This window comes from Lethenteron reissneri, chromosome 24 (assembly GCF_015708825.2).
Source record: "Lethenteron reissneri isolate LAM-NWPU_2019-01 chromosome 24, ASM1570882v1, whole genome shotgun sequence".
Taxonomy (NCBI): Eukaryota; Metazoa; Chordata; class Hyperoartia; order Petromyzontiformes; family Petromyzontidae; genus Lethenteron; species Lethenteron reissneri.
In genome coordinates, this window is record NC_083802.1 from 14042401 (window position 1) to 14069341 (window position 26941).

General features: G+C 45.4%; 1 protein-coding gene across 4 annotated transcripts in view; it reads left to right on the forward strand.

The window, feature by feature from the left end:
- The first annotated feature begins 2791 nt into the window (after positions 1 to 2791).
- NOX5 (NADPH oxidase 5) overlaps positions 2792 to 26941 on the forward strand; it is a 29420-nt gene continuing 5270 nt past the window's right edge. Inside the window, exons 1-14 of one of the 4 annotated variants that reach the window (XM_061558373.1) lie at positions 2792 to 3045; positions 9220 to 9423; positions 12108 to 12231; positions 12831 to 12981; positions 13557 to 13767; positions 14469 to 14706; positions 15646 to 15799; positions 18801 to 18979; positions 21646 to 21828; positions 23013 to 23145; positions 24076 to 24227; positions 24772 to 24924; positions 25796 to 25837; positions 26250 to 26374. In XM_061558373.1, coding sequence (XP_061414357.1) covers positions 9320 to 9423; positions 12108 to 12231; positions 12831 to 12981; positions 13557 to 13767; positions 14469 to 14706; positions 15646 to 15799; positions 18801 to 18979; positions 21646 to 21828; positions 23013 to 23145; positions 24076 to 24227; positions 24772 to 24924; positions 25796 to 25837; positions 26250 to 26374 — 1949 coding nt within the window. In that variant the 5' untranslated portion in view covers positions 2792 to 3045; positions 9220 to 9319. Of the gene's footprint in view, positions 3046 to 6947; positions 7067 to 9219; positions 9424 to 12107; positions 12232 to 12830; positions 12982 to 13556; positions 13768 to 14468; positions 14707 to 15645; positions 15800 to 18800; positions 18980 to 21645; positions 21829 to 23012; positions 23146 to 24075; positions 24228 to 24771; positions 24925 to 25795; positions 25838 to 26249; positions 26375 to 26941 lie in introns of those variants that run through there. The other 3 variants (XM_061558374.1, XM_061558375.1, XM_061558377.1) reach the window with 3 other exon arrangements.

Below are 26941 nucleotides of genomic sequence, written 5' to 3' on the forward strand. Positions count from 1 at the left end.
TGCGCTTGAGAAAATCCTGATGAACAATGATAATAATCTTGTTTTAATGGGGGGTACGACACATTGAGAGAGTGGGGGGGGGGGGGTCGTCGCCCAATATAGTATGTTAAACTTTAAATGTTTGTCAAACGCTAACCATAATGATATGAATTCAGCCCTAGCTCACCCTCTGTGTATTAGTTATGGGTGCAGGGCTAATTTATCTTGAAAACTGTTTGAGTTAGTGAACCGTCTATCTTCTGTGTGAATTGTATTGCTGCATTGGTTAGCACACTCCTCTGACCCCGGCTACCCCCGAGTTCAATCCTAAGCCATGGCTAACATCAGTGACGAGACATCTGTAAATATCTTAAGCATTTCGTATTCACCTACTAGCACTCATTAGCGTGGTAAAATAACTTCTATGATCAACATCACAGAGAGGCCTTCAGCATTGAATTGCTAACGGTTTAAACAGCTATGTTGTGCTAATTACATTGTTAACACATGTTAATTAACGTCCCTGTCATTGTTATGTAAAAACTGAGTGTCCTCGCGTTCCAAGATAATGTAGGGTGGTGCTCATAAGGGTTTCTAGTCTTTCATCAAACGTAACAATTCCACGTTTGTATGGCGAGTCAGTCTATCCATATAGCATCGTGGTGATAGTCGTGTATCAGAGCCCCGTAGATATCGGATGTGCTCAGCTTCTTTTAATTTCCGAGCTTCATTTGATATACGAACTGTCTTCAATAGTTGGCAGAACCGCATGGATAAAATGCGAAATTAGCACAATTACGTCTTGGGCTTCGTAGCCTAGCGTGGGGGAGGGGGTGGGTGAGAGCTCAAACTGAATGCACCATAGAAGGGGGAAAAGGCAGATAACATATCGTTTCTCAGTCTGTTTGGCGTTTTACATTCATTTAAAGTTTGTTTAACATTGCCTCTGTTCCCTCCACCTCCGTTCTTTTTGCGTTCCCCCCATTAACCCAAGGTCATCCAACGGAACACTATTTGGTAGTGTGAATGCCATTGCTTTTTTGCAGTGCGGTGTTGATGTGGTACGTGTAGTATTGGTCCCTGTAGGGGGCGATACAGATAATAGGGTTTTGGCAATTTCAAAAGGGCTGGCTGTACGAAGTGTAACATGTTTTCCTCTCATGTGTGGGATTTCTCACAACAAATACATCAAAATCATGCTACAAATGCTTAAGTAGAACCTTCATACCACAGTCTTTAAAACTCACCAAGACTTACATCGGTAAACACCCTATTTCAACAATATGTACATGCACAACCCCTTTTGTCAATACATTTCTGGATGAGGGCTTCGCCACTGTCCGACGGATTATTTGATCATTCATCACCACGCTGATCAGTGTGGGTTTTCACCGCACTGCCCTCAGCTGCCCATCACGTTGAAACCGCGGCCCTATGCCAACCTGTTTGTGCGTGGTGGTCGGCCACCCAAGTACTATCCAGGCTTAAGCCTGATTTAAATAATACCTCGATATGAACACTGGTGAGAGCGTTTTAGACATTCGTGCATTTAGTGCAACAGTGAACTGATAATAACCATTCCGTTGGTCTTCCCAAATGTGTCGTGCCCTGGGGTTTTTCCAATTAACATCTTAAGCTTAAACGTACCTCGCCCGACGGATTAGTTTCATTAAATGCAAATCGGTTTGATGACCTCCAAGAGACGATGCTAAGTGGTTACAAAGATAAAGATCCCCCGTATAGTCATACGGATTGTTGGAGCAACTGCTGTTATCCACCACCTTCGAAAGTGGGAACCGCTCTGGCGAGGTTGGTGTGGGCCAACACTCACGGCCGTCCGCCTTTGTCGCCCCACCCAGTACAAATGTCTAAACATCTCACCAGGAACTATTTTAAGGCTGAGTCAACCTCGGGGAGGTTTAGGTCTGGTTTAGCACACACGCCGGGAGAGCTTTATTTTGCACTTGAAATGCGGCGTCGGTGCGTTTGCACAAGCGTGTGTCTACGAAAGCTTTGCACGCGTGTAAAAGATGTGTATCTTTAATCTTTCGTAAGCTCTGGTGCCCAGTCAGCCTAGATGAAGTGTTGTGATAAAAAAAAAACTACTTCTTGGGCTAGCTGTGCATGTTCATCTGTGTATAATGTGCGTGTGTGTGGATCCTACAGTCGTGTATATATCTCAACAACCACAATACAACTCCTAAATATAATTGATTGTGTAAAAACAAGGATGTGTGAGCTATATAAAATGATACAGAAGCTATGTCTGTACCCTGTATTAGTTGGTAAGCAGTATACACATTGCACGCCGGAACGTAAACAAGATAAGTTCAGCCACGCGGTCCAATTATGGCCCAAAAAGGACCCATGTTGAATGGGCCAGTCATTTTTTTGGCCACGAATGGCTCAACACTCGCCCAACGTTGGCCCAAAATTGGTCTATGCTGCGTCGGGCTCGTGTAGCAGGGCTTGGTAATTTGGGGCAGTAATGTTCCAATGTCATATCGCTGTTGACCAATGTTACATGGTGCAGTTGTAAGACCAGCTACTGCTGAGCCAACGTTAAACCCAGCATCAGCATGTGTATCTGAGCTATATGTTTCCCTGTATGTGCGTGTGCTTGTGTGTGCATGTGTGTGCATGTGTGTTATGAGCTTCGGGCGTGGTGCTGGACACTTACCCCTCGTGTGCCGTGCCGACATAGGCGCTCACTAACAGCACTTGCCCCAAAAGTCCGTTGAGGCTATGCGGGAGATCTTTGTCTTTGTGTAAGGATTTGTGCAGTCAGCTTGCAGAACGATGCCATCAAAATTACACGACATTGCAAACACATACCCCACGAATACCATTTCAGCAATGCATAGTTTAGTTTTTCGCTAAGGGTAGATTAAATGTGCCGTGTGCGATAGGTATATGAAGTACTGTACGCTAAATGCAAAACGTATGATATGCGCTTTATATATGCAATCAATGTTGAAAGTGATTACATCATCGCGAAGCAGACAGTTAAATCGGCAGTCGCTGGAGGGCAACACAGGACTGCAGTGAGTAAAGTGTACGCATAAGGTATTAAAATATGTATTGTAGAAAACATGTTTCGTGAATGATATGTTGGACACCTTAACGGGATAATGTATTGCCAAGCTTGCTTTGTTTTATTATGAACAACGGTGAAAACGAGATAACCAGGTCACGAAGCGCACATATGTATCGTTTTCACGGTAAACAAATGTCGTGTTTGCGTACATTAATGCTTGCGTCCCCTCGACGGTGTAACGATTATTTCAGGTTTGTATCTTTGCGAAGTGGGTTGCGTCAAGTGTTTTGTAAACAAAGAAAGGCACGGTGCAATCAGTGCAGTGCGTAATCGCCTCTTGTACTCCCGTCCACAATCGTGTTCCATGATGCAAAGCAGTTCAGCCGTTCCTCCCTTGCTGCTGCTGCAATGCCATCGCTGATGCACGTTGTGTGTGCCCTCTGCAGGCCATGTTAACGTATCCCATTATCCGTGCCCAATCAATCATGACCCTTATTCATAATAAAGCAGGTAAACTGTCAAATGGCACACAAGGCGCCTTGAATTTGTCCAGGTTTTATACACTTTTACGCTATTCCACGCACATTCCTTGCAACAAAAAAAGAAGCGTGTCGTTATTAACGCCCTTTCGTGTTGGTCGAATGCAATTAAAAGCCAAAATGCACTATTAGGGAGACTGGAAGCTATTTTTGATCGGACTTCATTATTTTTTTTCACAAATTGCGGCGAATTTGAATGCACACGACTGAATAGATGTTTTGTAAAGAGTGGACATCGATCAGTGAATTGAGCAAGTCAGTCATTTGCGCCAGGTGAAAGTCTGCCTAGGACACGTGCGTGTTGTCCAGACGGGACATTTTTGTTAAACTGTTTTCACGGAGTCCCGAGGTGTGTGTTCGGGAAGCATCCTGTGCTTTTTTTGGGGGGGCAAATTATTAACTGAGGTTTGTTTTTATGTGCGGAAGAAAACCTACTCCTACGGATGATGCTCTAACCAACCCTCCGTAAATAGACTATCGACAGCCTACTTGTTATACTGCTCCCTACAATCCTTAGATAACACCTGCAGAAATGTGTCTGCATAGGAAAATATAAAATAGATGAGTGCAAACTGTTTGAGAGAACATATCGAGGCTTGGCAACGTCAAACAATTAAAGGGTTTGTGACTGACTGCCTTTGGGCGTGCGGTTGTGTGCTTGAGATGGCTTGTGGTGGCTTGTGGTGCGTGTGGATGTGTGACCGTGTGTGCAATGGCTATGTGTGATCGCTTTGTGGCTTGCATGCGCTGTCTGGTTGCATGTCGGCTGTGTTGCTGTGTGTGCGTGCGATGGCTGGTGCGTTTTGGAATCGCGCGGCATGTTTGTGCACTCTTGTGTTGCATATTTTGCGTCGACGAATGTTAATGACACGTTTGCAGGTTAATTTCGCGGTTAATGCGCATGGGCCCCTCCACACGTAAACACGAGGACTGGCATATTTACGTAACGTATAGCGTTGCGTACAGGGTGTGTCGATTTACGGATGGCAAAGCGGCAACAACTTAATTGACGTTCATCGCTTCTGAGCGTGGCTGCCATTTACACATTCTTGCGTGTTGTGCTTGTATTATATATCTGTTGCACAGTGTGTGGTATGCATAATAGTGTCACTTTTTGTTTATTCATTTTGATACGCTATACGCCACCACCAACACGCATTGGCCGGCAATAATAAAGTAGGTTATACTGGTAGGAACCTTCTTGTTACACCAGCCCACAGGGGATAATTGTGTCCGTCCGTCCGTCGTGCAGGGAGGGGCTGGGTGGGGAGGGGAGGGTGGGGAGGGGCTGGGTGGGGAGGGTGGGGAGGAGAGGGGCTGGGTGGGGAGGGGCTGGGTGGGGATGGGTGGGGTGGGGCTGGGTGCGGAGGGGAGGGTGGGGAGGGGCTGGGTGGGGAGGGTGGGGAGGAGAGGGGCTGGGTGGGGAGGGGCTGGGTGGGGATGGGTGGGGTGGGGCTGGGTGGAGAGGGGAGGGTGGGGAGGGGCTGGGTGGGGAGGGTGGGGAGGAGAGGGGCTGGGTGGGGAGGGGCTCGGTGGGGATGGGTGGGGTGGGGCTGGGTGCGGAGGGGCTGGTCACCCCGTGGTGCCCTTATAAAACTCAACGTTTAACCTACTCACGCCGGCTTGTGCCCGCCCTCACAGTCGGGCATATTTGCGGAATACACCACGCCGCCGTTGACCCTGGCCTTTGACCGAGCAACCCAACGTTCCTACCAGCTCCCTCCGCAGGAATCTGTTGTCGTCATCCCCCATGATCAACACCGTGGATTTAAAACTGGAGATAGCAATGACGCGGTGGCGAGATGTTAACTACCTCGCCTGATTTGCGGGACGTCGTGGGATTTTGATCCAGACCCTGACGCCTGCTGTATATTTGGCGTTTGCGTGTTCTCTCTGGATTTTTCTCCGGGTCCTCCGGTTTTCCCTCCACATTTATAACAAACATGCGTTTAGAATGTTTGGCTGCTTTTAATTTCCACGTGCTAAGCCACTCCGTCGAGCTATCATTTGTGGCCAGGTAGCTTCTGAAAAAGAGCCGTATAGAGCTTAGTGGGCCTTACCTGGTCAAATAAAACGTTTAGTTTAGACTTAAATTTAACAAAAATTGACAGTCCTCAGTCAATTCATATTCTGGATGAAGGTCATACTTTACTACGGTTGTGGAAGGGAGGATTAAGGTGGCGTGGGTACCCAGAAATGGTTTGGATATCAGTCGCCACTGATCCTAGCTATGGCCGGGAATAGAAAATGTTTGGAGTTCCACCAACTTCGGGTGTTTCCACACAGTGCTCGAACGTAATCGGTGTTCGTGTTAGCTTCACACTCGTATTACTTGGTTCGCTGATGGGGTTCGTGAATAATTAAATATGTATCACGAAGATTAAAGTAGTAATGTGCAGCTTTAGACCGACCCCGTGTCTTATAAACCGTGGGCCAATTTCTAACATTTTGGTTTTAGATTATTTACGGTTACTCGACCACAGTACATTTCAACGAAACGTTATCTTTTCTAACCCATCTAAAACGTGAGAATTGACATCAGTCAGTGATAATCGTGATGTAATACCAATATGTACGTGATAAAATCGGCGTGCCAGTTCTTTCATGATCAATTATTGTCGGAGTGATTCGTCCCCGCTGCAAAGCAACTTTCACTCACTCGTCTTGTGCGTGATTTGTGAATGTTGTTGGCTTGTTGAACGTGACCGTACAAGATATACATGACGTCTAGTGTTATTGTATAAGCGTTGTCGGCACCGAGGGCGCTGGAGGACATACACAACATGCTGTTGAGTAGTGGCAAAACAGTGTCCGTGCCGTGTGTCCGAGTCTCTTTAAGCATGGCCAACAGACCCGTGTGTATGGTGAGGCTGTGTGACACAGTGTGTGTGCGTCTAGGTAGGGTGTGTGGTCTTTGTGTATTTGTTGAGAGCCTGTTAGTGTGGTCTGTGTGTGTTACTATTATCTGAACCGGTGCTGGGTCTCCCCTAGGTTGACTCAGCCTAAAATGAGTGCCCGGTGCTGGCCACCCACCCTTTCAAAGGTGCTACTCGCTAACAGCACTTGGCCCAACATTCTGTTAATGCTATACGGGGGATCTTTGGCTGTATTTGTTGAGAGCCTGTGAGTGTGGTTTCTGTGTGTGACGATTATCTGAACCGGTGCTGGGTCTCCCCTAGGTCGACTCAGCCTAAAACGAGTATCTAGTGCGGTGTTTAGTAAGCATCGTCACTGGGGGAGACAAAGGCGGCATGGGCGGGGTTGGTCCTGACCACCCAACCCCCTCGTGTGCCATGCCGACCTTAATAGGTGCTCGCTAACAGCACTTGCCCCAACAGTCTTGTTAATACTATACGGGGGATCTTTGGCTGTAGTATTTGTTGAGAGAGCCTGTGAACGTGCTCAGGCGACATGAAGGCAATCTGTTCAAGTTGCACGTGTGTCCGGGAACCACTGTTGTTGACTTTTCGTGTTCGAATCCGCGTGGTTCGGGCGATTTGTCAGTGAATCGGTATGTGTGGACTGGCTTTTCGTGTGTCCACGTTGCGTGGGTCAGGCTTGCCTATGACTGTCCTGTTCACAAGTTGTGTGTTGACGCTGTGTTGCAATGCCATGTGCGTGTGTGTGTGTGCTGTATACGTTTTCAGTTCGTCCGCGTGTGTGTGTGTGCTTGTCAATTATTCAGCGTGTGTTTGTGGTGTACGTGTGTTTTTGTGAATGTTGTACTGCGTATGTGTGTGTTAGGCTTTATGTTTGTTCATGCTATGTGTGTGTGTGTGTAAGCTGAACAGGTGTTCATACTTTATTGACTGTGTAACGTGCGTGGCAATTGCTGCTGCTGTACGCTTGGCCAGGACATATCTGCACATGAGTTAATGTCGTGTGTGCAGGCCTGTGTGTCTGGGTTACCTGTGTGTGTGTGTGTACATGTCATATTGTGTGTGTGTGTAAACTCTGTTCACACTCTTAAGGCTTGTACAGCACACACACCGCTTCTCTTACAGATGTTGCGTTATATAAATGACATGCTGTACAGTACGTGTTTACACATACAGTATATAAACATTAACAGGCGATGCAATGTCGCCACCTGCCGACGCGCTGTATCAGAATCTTACTGGTGGGAACCTCTGGTTACACCAGCCCACAGGGGATTATTGTGTCCGTCCATCCGTCGTGCAGGGAACGGGCTGGGTGGGGTGGGGAGGGGCTGGGTGGTGTGGGGTGGGGCTGGGTGGGAGGGTGGGCATAGGTGGGAAGGGGCTGGGTGGGGATGGTGGGGAGGGGCTGGGTGGTGTGGGGTGGGGCTGGGTTGGAGGGTGGGGCTAGGTGGGAAGGGGCTGGGTGGGGATGGTGGGGAGGGGAGGGGTTGGGTGGGGAGGGTGGGGCTAGGTGGGGATGGTGGGGAGGGGCTGGGTTGGAGGGTGGGGCTAGGTGGGAAGGGGCTGGGTGGGGATGGTGGGGAGGGGTTGGGTGGGGAGGGTGGGGCTAGGTGGGGAGGGGCTGGGTGGGGAGGGTGGGGAGGGGCTGGGTGGGGATGGTGGGGAGGGGCTGGGTGGGAGGGGTGGGGCTGGGCTGGTCACCCCGTGGTGCCCTTATACAACTCAACGTTTAACCTACTCACGCCGGCTTGTGCCCGCCCTCACAGTCGGGCATATTTGTGGAATACACCACGCCGCCGTTGACCCTGGCCATTGACCGAGCAACCCAACGTTCCTACCAGCTCCCTCCGCAGGAATGTGTTTATACCGGAGGAATCCGATGAGCTATAAAGCTCTTTTTCACAGATGTCCAGTAGGGGCGGGTCACCAAATTAGAAGATATACAAAAATGCAGTACCCCCCCCATCCCCTCGTCACACGGCGTCACAAAAAGTCAGACCCCCCCTCAAATATGACGTCACAAAGCTCTGCCCCCCTCCCCCAAAATGAAACATGCTTCAATTCGCTTTAAACTATTGTCATTGTAGTGCGTATTTAATGTGGCGCTGCACTTTCATGTTGTAGGAGAAAACATTTATTAAAAAGTATTTAATTAAGTATAACGCGTTGTCTATATTTCTTTAAAGTTGCGCATTTTGATGTGACGTCACATTTCTCACCCCCCCCCCACCTCATCACACATCGTCACAAATGTCTGACCCCCCCCCCCAGGTGCGTGACGTCATTTATGGACGGCCCCTAACCTATTCATCGATAGCCTATTAATTGAATAATTATAACATCCCTAATACCCGCTGGCTCATTTGGACTGTCACGTTAATTTAAACTATTTTTCACTTCCTAAAAACTATTTATAAAGGAACTGTAACGCAATGTGTTAAACTTAAATCCTTCTGAAAATGTAAAACACGATGCCAAAACCCATTAAACTTTATGAAAGGATAAACCCATGTTTCTTTAGGCATAGTTCATACTTTTAATATACTTTACAGTTACTGTTATATTTTTGAGACACATGTTTTTTTACCGGCATGGTAAAATATAGTTAATCGCCCCAATGACCCACATGGTATGAAACGTTCCACATCTAGTCGTGGATTGACAAAAGGACTGCTGTACATGTCTATAATTATATAAAAGGTTTTTGTGCCCTTTATGCACGGCCAATTATGTCATGAAACAAAAACGACCCAGGGAATTTATGAGCATGTGTTTTGTACAGAAGCTGTCGAAGCCACATGTGCTGCCCTTTTTGATGGGACGCTCATAAAAGGAGGCTCAAGCTGCACTGCTCCTCACGATGGACACCAAGCTCGTGCACAATGAGCACCCTGGGACGAGAGGGAGGAACGACGGACGGGACCAACGATCCTCCGCTGGACTTCCACGGCGTCGCAACATGCGAGCCTCGAAGTCGCAGCCTCAGGTACGACGAACAGGCACCGCCATCCCTGATGCCGTCTCTCTTTAGCGTACGACCAAGTCACCCTAAATGCACCCGATATCATCGGATCTCGGAAGTATACTGAGGTTGAGCCTGCTTATTACTTGGATGGTTGGATAACCACCAACGCATTACAGGTATTGTAGGCAAGGGACGGCGAAAGTGGCCAGGAGATGGGTGAGTTAAGTGTTACCTCTTCATATGTGTGTATTTTTTGTTCAAGGTACTCCAGTTTCCACTCGCTAATGGCATTGGACAAACATCCCAAAGTGAAGCCCTCCTGAACAACAGCCTGATACTGAATAGGGTGGGGTGTGGCATTCGGGAGTCCTTTTCCTGGGTTAAACAATTGGCATGAGCCTCATTGCTTACACAGGTAGGGCAAATGCTGTTTGAGATCACCTGTGAATGGCATTAGGCCTGGCTCTGGGTCACTGGCGGAGCCAATGGGGGGGTGGCACGTGCCTCCCCAATGATCCAATCGAAACCCCCAATTTAGATCGGATCATTGGGGTTTATTAGTAATAAATCGGCATTTTCCGACCCCCACTTCCACTGTGTAGCATATTATTACGTGCCAGGGACTCTTTGAGATGATAGGACAATAGTCTGAGTCCATAACTGGCAATAAGTAACGGCAAAGCAGTTATAAGTGACTCAGAATTGTGCGCAGTTGCATATACAGTACACGACTTCCCTGAAGGCATTCACCTTCAGGGAGCGCGATGCCGATCACACAACGCAGTTCTTATTCGACCCTCGAACGATGGCTGCGCCATCACCGCACACGCGTCGAATAAAAAGCAAGTGACAAGTCCTTACTCACCAACAACTCCTCTATCATTTTTCATTGCTGAAGGGGTTGCCCCCCCCCTACTTGAAAATCCTGGCTCCGCCATTGCTCTGGGTTATGGGGACAAATCCACCCCCAGCCACAAGTCACTCATTTAAGCGGTGAATCCTACAACACATACGTACATACACTTACGTTCCAATTTAATTATTTTTGTTCAAATAAGTTCCATTCGGTTGATTCAATGATGTTTGTATAATTGGCGTAATGAAAGTGTACACGTTCCTCCAAAAACTTATCGCGCCCGCAAATAACATAACAATTCATACCACACTTTTGTTCTGTCTAATAAATGTATGTAAAATTAACTGAGTTTTAAGTCGAAATAAGCTTTGTATTATAGATTCCATCCAATTTCAGACAGTTGTAATCAATAAAAACAACACATAAATTAGAGTGCATGATAGCAATGGTGTCTATTCAGATAAACAATACTGTTTTTTAATCAGTAAGTTATGCAACTTACATGAATGCATAATGAGTCAAATAAGCCGAGTTTGCTTCTGCTACTTAATGGAAACATAGTAATTGACTGCCAATGCTGTGTATAACCATGATTGGAGGCTGTGTTGGTTCATGAAGTTGTAGTTTTGCTCAAATCTACATATATAAGTACCAATAAAAAAACACAACTAACAGTCCTTTGTCAATCCACTGCTGGATAAAAGGCTCTCAATGATGTATCTGTCATGGGAGTTGTTTGACCATACACGAGCATGCTGATCAGCGCAGGTTGATGAAGGGCGGGCCTAGGATCTATTCAGATATCACTCGCCACTGATGTTGGCTATGGCTGAATATTTATCTCAGGTGGCTGGGTTAATAGCAGAGTGCACTCACCACAACTCCACCACTTGTCCTCGTATCACGCTTCAATATTTTTGCACGTGTTTACTATGATATGCCAGTGAACACGCCAAGAACAAGTGGGATGATCCAGCATAAAAACACCACGACAAAATTTAGATAATTGCAAGCACATGCATTGCCCCAAAGGGAGTGCTTCAGGGCATACATGTGAATAGTGGAAATTGTCATGAATAGTGGGAATTGGAAGGCCCTCGTCTTTTGATGCAAATGCTATGGTTTTTTCATGTAATTTGTACTTCTACATTATTGAGAGAGTTACTATATGTTAGCTTTCACTAACAAATTACAGAAGAGCAAAGAAGAACCATTGCTTTGTGTGGTGCAGCTAAATTTACCAGGTTAGGATTTCCACATTGTGCAAAACAGGTTTGAATAGATCATGCCATTGAAGAGGCATTGGCTTTGTTGTTGTGGCTACAAAGATGTATTGCCTGTGGCCTCACGAGGTTCGAAACGGGATGTGTGGAAACAGAACTAAATGCCCCAAGATCGCAGGATAACTTCACCTGAGCTGGGAGCATATAGATGGCAGAATGGTTCAGAGATCAGTGCACCGAGGTGTTATCACTTACATATTAGGGTTGAATTCAGGTTTCGGCCACCTGTGATTAAACGTTCTGAAGCATAGCAAGTGCATTGTCTCAGCCCGGTGTCCAATGACCATTACAAAATAATCACGTAACATCTCTTTTCTTCACTTCATATAAATGAATTCCAATTCTAAGTATGACACATTGGATTGCCTTGCAACAAATATGTTAAAGTGTGTCCGCTAATGTGTGGATAAAAAACGTTACTTGTAAAAATCTCAAAAAAAACATATTTCAGTGAGAATTCCGAACGAGATTTGAATCCAATTACACGACCGCAATAGCAAAGTCGAAATACAATTGTACATACAACTGGGGGAAAAGAGAGTGTGGCCCATGTGTCCTGCGTCCAGCACACAGAGCGTGGGCGAGGAAGCACGCTGGCTGTCCTGGGTGTCGCGCCAGTTCGAGCGTATTGCCGGCCATGGCCAAGAGATCACCATGCGGGAGTTCAAGGCAGCACTCAACATCAAGGAGGTGAGACCATGCTCAGTGTCCGTGAGATCTCACTCATGATCACGTGGAGGTGGGGGGGGTTGGTCCCTCAGAGAAGTGAACCTCGTTAGGTCTCGAATGACGACAGTTATTTAACCTTGGACCCAGACTGGACTTTTGACACTTACTGTGGACCCTGATCATTGATGCTTGATTCTAACTTCAGGATGCTAATTTTAAACTCTTGATACTGATTCCTTTATCTGGGTAGCTGTCCATGAACGCTCAACACTAACTGTTGGATTTTGAACTATGTACCATGAAAATGAACGATGGACCCTAAACCCTGACCCTGTGAAGGTTTGCAAGGAAATATTTCTCACCATTCTGGCGAACTGCCCGATGATGCTGGATGTAATTAGCAGCGAAACGTCATACTCAAAAACTGTAAATGTTGTGGTTTCACTCTTCAACACACCCGTGGGCTAAAGTAGTGAACTATTTGTCTTTTGTCAACGTGACACTTTTTTTGCTGATTGGCCGTGTCGGGTGGTGGATGGTTACGACACATTTATAAATAACGCGATCTAAACCCAAAACGTTTATTATGAAGATTATGAATCCCTCACCCTCTTCCACAGTCGTTCTTCGTGGAGCGATTCTTCGCGCTTTTCGATTCAGATGGGAATGGGACCATCAGCCTGGAGGAGCTGCTGGAAGCGCTCCGCCTCCTCGTACATGGATCACACATGGACAAGCTCACCTTTCTCTTTCATGTCTACGATGTGGATGGTTGTACATTTATTGTTGTTTTAATTTTTTTAGTCATTCAATATATTTGAGATAAAGTATCCGTCTAATGGAAGGCCAATGCTTGACAGCTACTAATTTCACTTTTCCTCAATTCCTGTCGCCCAATGCATATGATGGCAGAAAGGCAGCTTCTACCGTTAATTGGCAGTAAAATGGTTAAGTGAAATTACAGTTTCAGGATGTTATTTATACATTGATTTGTGAGTTTAAGATACATGGATCAAATTGTACAAATGAGAATGAATAATGTTTCATTCATATATGTATTTATTAATTAGAATTTATGAAATTGACATGCAAATGCAATATTAACACATTGAAGCTAATACAGAAATCGTTTTTTAGAAATGATAATTGATAAAAAATGTAAATACAAAAACCTACAAATAAAACAAAATCAATACGAATCGGTTGGAAAAACCAAGACCAAAAAATAATCCCCGAATTAAATCACGGCTCCAGAATCGTAACAATTATTTAAATCACTGGGGAAGCAAATCATTACATGACTGCTAAAGTGGGCCCTCGCCTTGCTTTATTTTGCACGTGCGCAGGCAGCGGGCTGATCGAACCGCACGAGCTGCGCACAGTGCTGGAGTCGTGCCTCAGGGAGAGTGCCATCTCTCTGCCCGAGGGCCGGCTCGAGGCGCTCACCCTGGCACTCTTTGAGGCTGCCGATGTCGATCAGAGTGGGGCCATCACCCTGCAGGAGCTGGGCGCCGAACTTGCCAAACTGCCTGGCGTGCTCGAAGACCTCACCATCAGGTGCCTGCCGTCCGACCAAGCACGCTAACCGTTCTTTATGCATTACAACTAAGGTTGACAGCGTGTGTATGCACGTATATATGTTGAGCTTCTTTCGCACCGTACGTAGCCAACCGTGCTAATTGGATGTATAGGGTGTGTGCATTTCCTCTTTTCTGCTCAGCTGTCCGTAAAGGGGTTAAACTATGACTCTATTAAACATGGTCCAATATGAACAAAACTTAACTGTAAAGGTGCGTTGCTATTATTCTCTTGAAAAATAGTCGGAGATCTATGGGTTGCCCAAATCTTGGAGACACAAACCAGAGCAAGAATGACTATCCATGTTAGCAAACATACAAGTGCGTTTTGCTGTCACAACTACTTAGAAGGACATAGTCCACGTTTATTCATGATTTTATGAATTTATTTTGGTTTTATTTTACATTTTTGTGTAAGCTGTACTTGCTTAGGCGGCGCCATTAACTTCCCACAGTGATAATTGTGTTAACCCTGGTGGAATAACAAACTGAGTCTACCTTGACCAGCATTTAATATATATTTGCTTTTCATCTTGAGTTATATTTACATTTTATATTTGAGTTATCAGCCATGATCAATCCACAGCTGGATTAGGGCCTCCACACCCTTTTGGGGGAGTTCTTGTATCATGGTAATGCGTTCATGCTCATGGATAAACGACAATGGCTTTGACGACTCAGCGCGGCGAGCTGGCTGAAGCCCCCGTGCGAGCACGAGCAACACCATGGGCCACCACGCTACTTGACGCGCACCTACTGGCAGAACAACTACCGCAAGCTGCTCTTCATGGCCGCGTACGCGTGCACGAGTGCGCTGCTCCTGGGTCTGGGCGCGCACGCGAACCACCGCCTGGGACCCTGGGTGAGCGCGGCGCGAGCCTGCGGCCTCTGCCTCAACTTCAACTGCGTCCTCGTGGTGGTGAGAGAGCAAGACGGCGTCTACGAAATTATAACATCACAATATGGTGGAACAACTGGATATGGGGCTGTGAAAATTATGTTCACTCTTGTATCACATGTCGTGGTGGTATGGTTAACGAACAGGTCTCCTGGCGCGGCAGTTGAAATAACGGGGCAAGTTTGTTTAATTCCCACCCCCCTGCCTCTGTCCACCCCGCAGTATAAATGGGCACTCCACAGTCAATTGGCAGGTCACGTTTGGTGGGATAAAGCATGGTTACTCTCACCTCTTCCAAGATGTCTGGCTAGCTTAGAAGAGTAAGCCAAAATCACCTCTAGAGGGGTTCTATAAAGCTCACCCTAGTGGGGGCAAACAATTGCAGGGCTGCAGCTTTACCTGATATTGTAGAATAACCGGAGATGACCCCTGAAAATGTTATTCATTATTACATTACATGTACCAAAAGGAACGGAGATAATGTGGTACAGTTGTCTGCATGCGTAAAGTGGATAAGCTCTTTTCAGCCAGGATCATGTTCATATATTTGTGGCAGCAAAGTAACCAAAAGGTGGGTAATGATTTCATCTTTGTGAATTCAAGCCCTCTCAACAGCACAATGGAGGGATTCTTAAACTCTATTCTTCTACCCCCAAGACAGCCCATACTTTGCAGATTGTCCAGAATCAAAATACATTGCACACACCTGTAAAAATTTAAACCTGTGCCATGGTGATGACAATGATGATGGTGGTGGCATAGGTACCTAGTCGGTATAGTAACAGTGAATAGATTAATCGATTAAAATCAATGTTATGGACACAATACGTGCATTAAATTCTGCATATGCCAATTGATATCTTGTTTGAAATCATGTAATTTAAACCCTGCAGCCACCAGTGCCATTGGTGATAATGTTAATAGTAATGACGACGATGGTGTGGGTGGTGATGATGCCAGGTCCTGATGCTCCGCCGCTGCCTGACATGGCTGCGAGCCACGTGGGTGGTTCACGTCCTGCCCATCGACCAGAGCGTGCTCTTCCACCAGATGGTCGGCTACGTCTTGTCTGCACTCGCCTCCGTGCACTCACTCTGCCACGTTGTCAACTTCGGTGAGGAGGAAATAATAAAAAATAATACAATTGTTTAACCACATTAACCACAGTTAAGTGAACGGCACATTCTAGGTGCATGACGGACATAGAATTTGGTGAAAATGTCCCCGACTGTCCCCTACTGCCGCCAGTTTCCTCCGCTCTATCTCTGACCTTCACGATCAATCTCATTTGTTTTGACTAACATTCTATTCATCACCTTGACCAAACCTTGCTGATGAAACTCATTGAAGTTGAGACTGGTCCAATATTGCTTCGTTTAATAAACATGTTAATGGGTAACAATAATGGGAAAGGCTCACAGGCCGGTGGATTAAATGTTATTTCCTTTCAGCGATTTAAGCAAATCCTCTGACCTGTTTATTTTTGCATTCTGCTGTGCTATGTATAGCCAGAGCGCCGCACTGGTAATTGCCGCCGCTGCATGACATCACCCTCGTTCAGTGAAGCGCTCGAGCGACTTGTCAGAAACTGGTGCTGCGAACGTCTTCATCAAGCACCGCTGTGTGTCTGCGCCTGACACTTTAGGGTCCGAGTGCATTCAGTCCCTTTGTGCCAGACACAACATCCACTTAATAACCTAATTTATAGCCGTTGAAAAATAAACCGGGTCGCGTCTGTTGATGACATTCAATTTTACCATAAATGCAGTCTGTTCCCTTAATATGCTGATAGGTAATCCATCTTCGGTAGGATTAGAGAGTACCTCTCAGTGCTCTTCTCGCTCCTGTCCTTCGAATCTTGCGCCACCCCCCCCCCTTCCTGCCTAAAATTAATTTGACCACTAACAGTTGCAAACAGTGGCTCTAGGGCCAAAAGGAGAAACGTGTGTTGATGAGCGATAACAAACACAAGAACCCATGACATTGCTTTGACTGTTGCACGAGGGGACATTGACTTGCTCGTGGGACACATTAGTTGAAAGGACGACAATGGTTGAGCATTCTAAAGGGGATATGAAGCAATGACATCAGGGTGCGTGTATGATAATGATACGGATGATGGCATTGGTGCAGGAAGGGAGGAGCCTTTGCCTCTGTATTGCAGCAAAATGACAGGCTGTGGGGGGGAAAAATTTACGTGCCCTGTTTCATTCGATTATAATCGATTATAGTCCACTACAGTCAATCCTGCAATACCATAACCGTACCATTAATTGCAATCCATATCCTAACCATGTCTTTATTGGGATTTTTTTTTCAATATTTAATTTCTGAATGATAACTACTGTAAATGTTTATATTACACGTTCACAAACATTGACAATTCAGCATTCGGGTTAGAGGTGAAATACATTCATCATTTGTGTTCTAGGTTTTGTTTAGGGTTGATTTGGGCAGAGAGTTTACATTAAGGGTTTGAGCCTAACCTCTTATAACCAACTATGGTGGAATTCAATTAGAGCATGACAGGTTTTTTGTGTAGCAGTATCAGCATGAGGCTTGAGGTTTTTCTCCTTCTGGTAGAGACTATAATAACAGCTGATGCTGCTTGCTTTTGTCACTGCAGCTGGTGTTATATCTTGTGAGTATGTTGATGACATTCACGGATAAATTAATGAAGATTCATTTGTGGTGCATTGATCGTTATGATGGTAAGTGAATTATAATTGTGGTAATGAATTAACGATAGCGGGAATATGATTTATTATAAACTCATAAATATTGTGGTCATAAATTGACAATGAAAATTGGGTATGGTTGACGACAAAGCGTTCATGGACAAATGCTCTCAAGATCAAAAGACAAATAGTTTCCCTGTTTTTAGTGAGAATTGAGGCGATGGTCATCTCTGTGTAACCGGCCCGCTCTATCCCACTCCTCCCGTCTTCGTTACGAGGGGACAGGCCGGTTAATAAGTACAAAAACAACAATAATAGTAGATGAGTTCGGAGGCACTGTGTTCTGCTCTCCTTCTGAGAATCGGATTACTCCACCACCAAGGGACACCAGAGGATTGTGTGACTGAAACTCTTTATTTCAAAGTGTTCTTCTGAGGAGCATTTGTGCATCTGTAATTATGACCAGATGCACAGCAATCAACCCCAATTCACACCATCTCACTGCTCAACCCCTATGGGCCCAATCCATGGTCATTTTATTCACAATAAAACTTGTGGTTCATTTACATTAAGCCCATATCGGCTACATCTGCAATGGTAGTATTACATCCCCAAGGAAAACCATCCCTTGTCATGTGAATGTGGAATTTTCACAGGGAAGATTATTAAGAAAAAAATAATACCACTTCATCAGACCCAAGAGGGATGATGGGCAGAGTCAACTCCAGCTGGATTTGGAACTCGCACCCTTCCAATTTTGAGTCCACCACTTTAACCACAACACCATATTTGTACATTATTAATGTGACAATGTGTTCATTCATATAAATCGATTTTTATGCTCAGAATATATGCACCAAACCGTTTGTGGAGTGTATTATTTACAATACAGGAAATGAAAAGTATATGCTTATGATTTGCTGATGTTGCGTGTATTGCTAATGAAGTGAACGTAACTGAATTGGCAAGACAAAAAGAGAAACAATACAAACAAGTAATTGAAAATTAGAAAAAGAATAAAACATTTGTTTTTGTATCAATTCGTGACCCCAGATTGTAACAATTCATCAAACCCAAAGATCATTAAATGCCTTATATCATCACCAGTCATGATCTATCCACTGCAAGCTGTCACAATCTCTCACTATAAAGTGATGCAACAATTCACCTTGCTCCCCTGTATGGCATGATTTAATCACCCAATCTCTGTCCTCCCAGGCAGGTTCCCTAATATAAATGCTTAGCTCTCCAATTAGTTTTTTGGTTGTACTGTGTATTTCGTCATGATGTCCGACATATCGCTTCGGACAAACAACATGTGGTATTCAAATATATCAAATATCTTTCCAACACAATCACCAATAACTATGCAATAGTAATATCAATGCATATTTGAATGTGTGACTGTGAGAATAACCGCTTGCCCGCCTTTGGCAGTGTCACTGTCGAGGCAGCCAGACGCCCGTTACAGCCTCTGGGAGTTTCTCCTGACGACGCGGCCTGGCATCGGCTGGGTCAGCGGTTCGGCCTCCGTCACGGGCGTACTGCTCCAGGTCCTCGTGGGCCTCATGCTCGTCTGCTCCAGCCCCTGCGTGCGACGCGGCGGGCACTTTGAGGTGCTGCCCTCTGTTTTCCCAGGCTGTGTTAGTGTCAGGGTCAGATTTATTGGGGGAAAGGGCAAACTGGACTTTCATCCAAGACCAAAAACTTGCAGAGGCCCAACAAATGCATATATTGTGTTGTATAAAAAGTACATGTGCAGCATTTTTGTCACTCCATCTGTCAATCCACTGTTGGATGAGAGCCTTCCCACACCATGTAGGCAGTGAAGGTTATAAGAACTCTCATAATCGGACTAATAGATATTATCACTGGGTGATTTAGTCATTGGCTCTCTTATTATATTGTTATACATGTGTAGAGGTGATACGCGCTGGGATGAGGGATCGTATGCCAGCGAGTAATGATTGGCTGTGTATGTGGTGACGCGCACTGACGGTGGAGGATCAGGGGTCAGCGCGGGGTCGTGGGTTACGGGGTAATGATTGGCTGTGGGCCGGTGACGCGCTGAGAGGGAGTGACCGGGTGGCAGCGCGGTGTGATTGGCGGAGTAGCGTTAACACGCGCTGGGGAAAACGGATCGTAGAGAGAGTGCGTCGTGATTGGTTCACTAAGGAGCGATGCTCACGTCGACGTACGCATCAGCTCCGTCTCTCGTGAGCAGGGGCTATAAAAGGGGATGCACACAGGCGTGAGGGCAGTGTGTAACCAGCGAAGAATGAAGACGGGGATGAAGACCTAGGGCCCTGCGGTACCTAGTCCCGCTGTCCTAACGGGACCGGGACTCTGTGTAACCCAGAGGCGAGTGTAGTGTGTGTAGCCATAGGCATAAGGTCTACACGAGCCGAATGCAGTGTGTGTAGCCAGGGACATAGGGTCTACACGAGTCGAGTGTATTGTGTAGCCAGAGGCATAGGGTCTACACGAGTGAAGGGTATCGTGTGTAGCCAGAGGCCTAGAGTTTACACGAGATTAGTGGAGTGTGAAGTCGGAAGAAAGGAGACCACACGTTGTATTTTGACACGTAAAGATTTAATAAAAAGTGTGTTCCCGTCAAGAAGTTCCTGCCGTCAATTCCCATACTTCACATGTTATACATTTTCTCCAATTTATTAACATTTTGGCATAAATTAGTCCATAATACAGGTTTTTTTTTCGGTTAGATCGCACATTTACACGATCTAACCAAAAAAAAACCTATGTTATGGATGATAATGGTCGCGAATAGATACTTAAATTGACCCTGTCTCATGCTCTTATTTTTTTCTTATCCTTAAAACATAGAGTCAGTGTGCCCCATATTCAGATGAGTAGTGGGGGTCCTCGTGTTTGACGGCTTTTCGGAGCCAGTTATGGAAATTCCATAATTTCTTCACATAAAGGTATTTACTTAATTGATCCTGAAGAGATTATGGGATCAGTCGTCTTTTTTATTGTTAGGTACCTCTGCCATAGCATCACCTAGCTCGATTAAACATGAATACCACAGTTCCACTGAAATGGATAAGCAATGAATGCCACGGTTTTACACAGATGTTCAATAATTATAGGGTAAAAATTAAAATGTAAAATTACATGCAGTAAATAAAATAAAAAGTAAGAGCAGTCATATAAAAAAAACTGCAAATTTTGGACCACACCACCTGCACACAATAGTTTATTTTAGTACAGCAGATTGCAGGGCCTTTAGTGTCAACTTTATAGCAATGGTCCTTGCTTGATAATGCCCGCGGCCATAATTCCAACTTGGATTATTTTCCCGAGTGCCTGGATGAGGTAATTTTCCGTACCACCAACCCCTCCATCATGTAAGAAAATTTCTTGGGTGTACCCTTGAAGTGACAGAGCCCACGTGTGTGACTGCTGATGTCAGTCTAGAAAAACACATTTTTAACCTACTTAATATCATGCAAAAAGTTTCTTATTCCATTTTCAATTAATCTCAAGATATTTTGAAAGTCTATGAGTGCAGCAGTGGATAAGAGGTTTTCTTGAAGACATTTCAGAAACCTTTCTGTAATATCCCCTTCCACTGACTGCTCTCTGACACGGGGTGATGTACTGTTCTGCGAGAGTTCCGAGTGGATTCTTTGCGCTCATGACACAATGCCTAGAGCATAATTGGGATGAAATAATGTAAACATTTTAAAAAGAATCCTAAAAATATAATCATTGCAGTCCATTGTGAATCAATTAGTCTCCAAACAGAGATGGATACATTTGTATATGTTTGATTGATGAATGCTTCAATATTTCGTAAGCTTATAACAGAAATATGTTTTTGCAGAATTAGAGTTCACTCTGAATACAACTAAAGTAACCGTTTTGAGCCTTAGAATCTTCCTGATTTGAATTTTGGCATTCCTGTTGCTGACTTAATTCATCTACCCACTGAGCAGACCTGAATGCCAATTACATTTGAGTGTTTGAATTCGTAACAAATTTGAATGACAATGTAATTGTACCGTAGAATGGAAATAATAAAATAATAAAAATAAAACATTAATATATTATTTTATAATGTTTTATTTTATTATTTTATTATTTCCATTCTACGTGACTTTACCGAAAGAACCAAGAAGATGAATCCCTGCAGTCACGAAAGCTTTAAATCGAAATGTAATTGTAATTTAAACTTACACTGCAGCTGTAAATGTAATTAGAATTGTCCTGAGGTGTGCTCCTGAGCCGCCCAGCCACCTTGTCCGTGTGTACCCTACAGGTTTTCTACTGGACACACCTGTGCTACCTGTGGGTGTGGCTGCTGCTCGTGCTCCACACGCCGCACTTCTGGAAGTGGCTGGCAGGGCCCGGCGCGCTCTTCCTGTTTGAGAAGCTGCTCGGATTGGCTCGTTGCCGCATAGGCCACACCCACATCACCGAGGTCAACCTACTGCCCTCCAAGGTGCAGCACACACAGCGACACGGCTAAGCTCCTGGTCTCCAAATTGTCATATGCAAATGTCGTTGTGGACATCCTCTTACCCTCAAAGGTGGCAGTAACACACAGCAGAGGTCGCAAACGGGTTTTGATTCCTTACCCGTACACGTATCCGGCCGCACCAGGGTCGCAAACGGGTACCCGTACCCGTACCTGGCCGGGTACGGGTACCCGTACGCTACCCGTACCCGTACCCTACCCGAAATGAGTGACAAACGGTTACTCACCGGTGACTCACGGCCTACCCGTACCCATACCCGGCCGCACCAGGGTCGCAAACGGGTATCGGGTAGGGTACAGGTATCGGGTACCTGGTTGCGACCTCTGACACACAGCAACAAGGCACCAAGGGGCAAACCTCCTGCCCTATATGGAGTGGTACATGTGGTACACACATACTATAAACTATAACTATTTTTTTATTTTACCAGGTAAGGCCCACACGAACAGGGTGTAACTTCATGTGCTATGTCGTGGGGTATACACACATCAACACAGCTAAACTCCTACTCTTCCAAGTGTAATACAAGCCTATCACTGAGGCCAACCGACTACCCTCCAAGGTGCGGGATAGACAAAACAACGAGAACAGCCTCGTACCATCAAATTCGCAGTACCCAAACATCAACAAGGTAAGATGAGCAGGAAACGTCACGAGAAGAGGTGATGGCCCATGGTTGAGGCTAACAACTTACTGGCAAAAAAAGCACATCAATGCCCGAGAGGACATTAACCATGGAGATGGCGCTAGACGGATTGTCGCATCACATGACCCTGGGAGATGATGTCAGGTATGGGAGAACTTCATTCAGCATTGGTAATTCATCATCATTATGGCCGATGATGATGAAAATTATGAATTACCTTGAACTGGGCAAAGGAGCAGTAGTAAATAATTTATTCAGAAGTTTATCCAGTTTGACTGCCAACTGACCATCATCCAGTCAGCATCCAAAAATGTGTTTTGTTTTTAAAGTGGTACGTGGTTTTGTGAGTTATTGACGGTTTCTTGTTTGTCTGGTTTCGTTTTTTTCTTTGTAGACATGAGCCATTTGACTTTGACAGCCCAAAGGGCCACTTTGACTGATAACGCACGCATGTTTTTTTTGTATTTCTTGCCTTTTCTAGTTTTTTTTCTGTGCCCTCAGGTAACACACCTGGTGATTCGCAGACCTCAGCATTTTCACTTCAAACCGGGCGACTATATCTACCTTAACGTCCCTGCCATCGCTCAATACGAGTGGCACCCGTTCACCATCAGCAGTCCCCCCGAGCAGCAAGGTGCCTCTCATCATGCCACCCATCTCAATTGTTGCAGTGGAAATGCACACACCAGCCTTGGTTTTTCATGACAACAAGTTGGAGCACAGCACGCCATCTGATAATTTAATAAATGGGTTGTTTTGATGACCCGAAAGGGACCGTATTCTTCATCAGTCTAAAATATTGCAGAGTCGTGACAGGTTTACATACGAGAGACCATCTAGTGAGGTGGGAGTCCCCACCATCCCTATTCCAGTCCCTCTTCCCACCTCGTCACATAGTCTCATACAGTGGCGGCTCCTGCAAAATCTCTCAGGGGGGGCAAATGTCTGGATGATTGATAAGGATAAGGTCCACCCATACAATGGATAAATTAACAGCTTAAGCATGTAAAGGCAACTTCACTTCTTTAATATTAATGAAAAGTAAAGTGACTCTATACTCACTATTATTACAATCCACTCAGTTTCTTTTATTAAAGATTCCACTAGGTGGCGACAAATAATATTGTTGACTGAAACGTGCTTATGTATGATGACGTAAGCACGTTAGTGCGAGCCCTCCCGGAAGCCATAGAGAATGCATTGAAGCGCCCGCCGTTCGAAAAAAAACATCTTTGAATGTAAGTCTATGGGAACACTCTGGGCGATTCTCAGCCGGAGTGAAATCGCCCAAAAAAAGGCGGTACTCCACAGAACGTGACATGACGCTGATTGGACTATATCCAGAGGCACAGTAACGGCTCGCGTAAATCTGTGGTTTAATGACATTGGTGGTGCGTCGCCCAATCGCCCTAATGAAGAAACCGCCCCTGCTCTCATATGTAAACCCGATGCAATGTGTGGGATATTTCAGACTAATCAAGGCTACGATCCTCCGACTGTAGTAAGAGAATACTTCGGCATTATAACCAACGCCACGGCGATGTCGGTTGGCGCTGCCTCACAGAAACCCTGTGGCTGCACGTGCGCTCCATGGGGCAGTGGACGGTGCGTTTGTACGAGTACTTCAGCTCACACGACGGGCGAGCGGTGTGCCAGGACCCCATCCAACGGCTTACTCGACGCCTCACTCCTACTCCATGCAAGAACTGGGCCCAGGTGCTTGCTCGTTCAAATAATAATCTTAACGTGCTCTTCAGTGTTACTCTGTGTGTTGAACTCCTAAACATTCCCGCAGTGGTGCATGGAAAAGGCTTGGGAAGACATGTTCAACTCAACGACCTAACCCGAATTGCCACATTTGAACTACGAACAGCTATGAAAACCTGCTCCAGTTCTTGTTGCCTCAATGGGTCTCTGCCTCCAAGTTGTTCTGTTCTGGACTTCTTCCGTGATATATTTCCACTTCTTCTCAGACCATTCTTTGATGTCACTTGCCCAGCTAATGTGCGGATTTGTTACGTCCTCTTGAGTTTTCTGCTAATATTTTCAGCACTGTGCATGGTAACAAGTCACCACCCATCCGTATGACATGTCCAATATAGTTCCTGAAGAAGTTCTCAGCACATGGTGTGCAATACATAGTACAACCTGAAATTTCATCAATGAGTGTGACCAATATTTCAACGAAGCTTTGCTCTCCAAATGATAAATTATGAGTGGCTGTGCACAAGATCCGTTTCCCACACTCTTGATCCTGCAGCACGTGTTCAGCATGGATGTGATGGATGACCCGGCAGCCATGCCGGCACAGGAGAACGTGCGGCTTACGTCCTTTCGTAGCCTACGTGGCTCGCTCGAGGAGCCTGGGGTGCTGCCAGCTCAACCGCTAGCATCCTCCTCAAGTGCAGCTGCTGTGAGTGCAGGGGTAGTGGAGGCCCTTCTTACGATGCAGGGTAGAGCACTACTGCATGGGATGCTGTTTTACAATGTGTACCCAGGGATGAACTGTGAAATAATCGCCCAATCACATGAAATGTGCCTAATTTGAGAAGCTAAGAAGGGTTAGTTATGATAGGTGACCATCATACAGGTGTTATAGGCTGCTGTGGGGTTACATTATGGGCAGCAGAGGGCAGTGCAGCAAAATCCGTTATTTTACTGTAACGTGCTTCCGCATGTATGCTGCCTGCTCGCAGTCACTGGTGTGGTGAAATATTGTTCAAGTAACCACGATGACTCGCATGACATTTAGAAACCTTCATTCTGCAGTGATCGACAACAGGGCTGGACATGTACACATGTACATTTATCCAGGGAAGAACCGGGCGACCGAGCACCCGAAAATCAGCTGCTTAGCCGATCCTGAGGCTGGGGTACCTTACGCTGAATGTGCCCTAGATGTCAACTACAGGCGACTAGTTTCAGTTGCTTAGAATAGAAAACAGCTGACCTCCATGAATCATTTACCAGGCAAATGCTAACTTGCCCGGTGGACTTGTCTACCCACTGTGAGAGTATCCAGACGTTCGTGTATGTAAGCACATGGGTGTCTACTAATCACCGTATCGATGTATATACTGATGCAGCCCAGCCTCACACGTGTGGCTGTATTTCTTGGTACACATTACAAATGCATCAGTGAGCATGGATTTGTTTGTTCTATTGTTGGGTACACTGTGTAAATGTGGAGATGGGTTGAGTGAGGCTGGTTTGGTATATAAATGTATTCATCAATAAACTAAATGACCGCTATAATGAAATGTATTTTATTTTATCTTCTGCAGGGAACCTATACTGACAAACATCACAAAGTCTGCAACATAAAGGTGCCTCAGAGACAATAAAATAATGGAACAAGTAGAAACAATAATGGATATAATTTCCACAAAGTTACGTGGAAGTGCCTCATAGACATAAACAGAACAAATCGACATTGCCAGCAGTAGATATATTACGGACAAAATAAACATTTGAAGGCAACTGTTAAAAACATCCAAGCAAGCAGGAGACATTAGCTATCTCTGTTGGTGGTCCTGAGGAAATGGTGGCACATCCACATTCCTATGACGGTAATCATTTCCTTCGTAGGATAACCATTGTGCTTGATTCTTAAAATGTGTCACAATCATAGTTTATAGGCCAGACTTTCCGTCAGTTCTGTGCATTTTTATATACAGTATGTATATTTTGTTACGTATACATTTCACTAATTCGGGATGCTGTGTCCTGTGCATTCAGTGTTACCTGGATGGGCCATATGGGACGGCGACGAGACAGATCCTCATGTCCGAGCACGCAGTGCTCATCGGGGCTGGGATCGGTATCACTCCCTTTGCCTCCATCCTCCAGAGTTGCATGTACCGGTATGACCCCCTCTGTGCCCAGCTTCCAAAATATAGTCAAACTGATTTCCTGCTGAATTAAGCATTGAGACGTTTCTCATCTCCTGTTTACAGCCCTGAGCCAGTGGTGGAAATTCCACGTTCCTATGGTGGGGGTGAGATTATCCATAGAACAACCACCATTGACTTTTCCATAAAGTGGTACACATTTTTTTATCGACCTCAAAGAAATGATGGGCTTCGTCAACCCACAATCAGGATTTGAACTCGCAACCTTCCGATTGTGAGCTGCTCACTCTACTGCTGAGTCACTTGGAAAAAAATATAATAATTTTCATAATCATCACCAGCTATGATCAATCCGCTCCTGGATGAAGGTCGCTCCAAGATGTCACCATCTTTTTGCGGTCTCGTGAAACAAAAAAATAATTTGAGCACCTGCAAATGAGCTGTTTATTTTTCTACGTCTCTGTGGTGGACATCATCTTTCTTTCCATCTCTCCATGAATGTCTGTAATTGTATGTAATGTATCAAGTGTAGCTTGTCTTAGTACCTAATGTGTGCTTTTTGCACTTATTCAAGAGAAT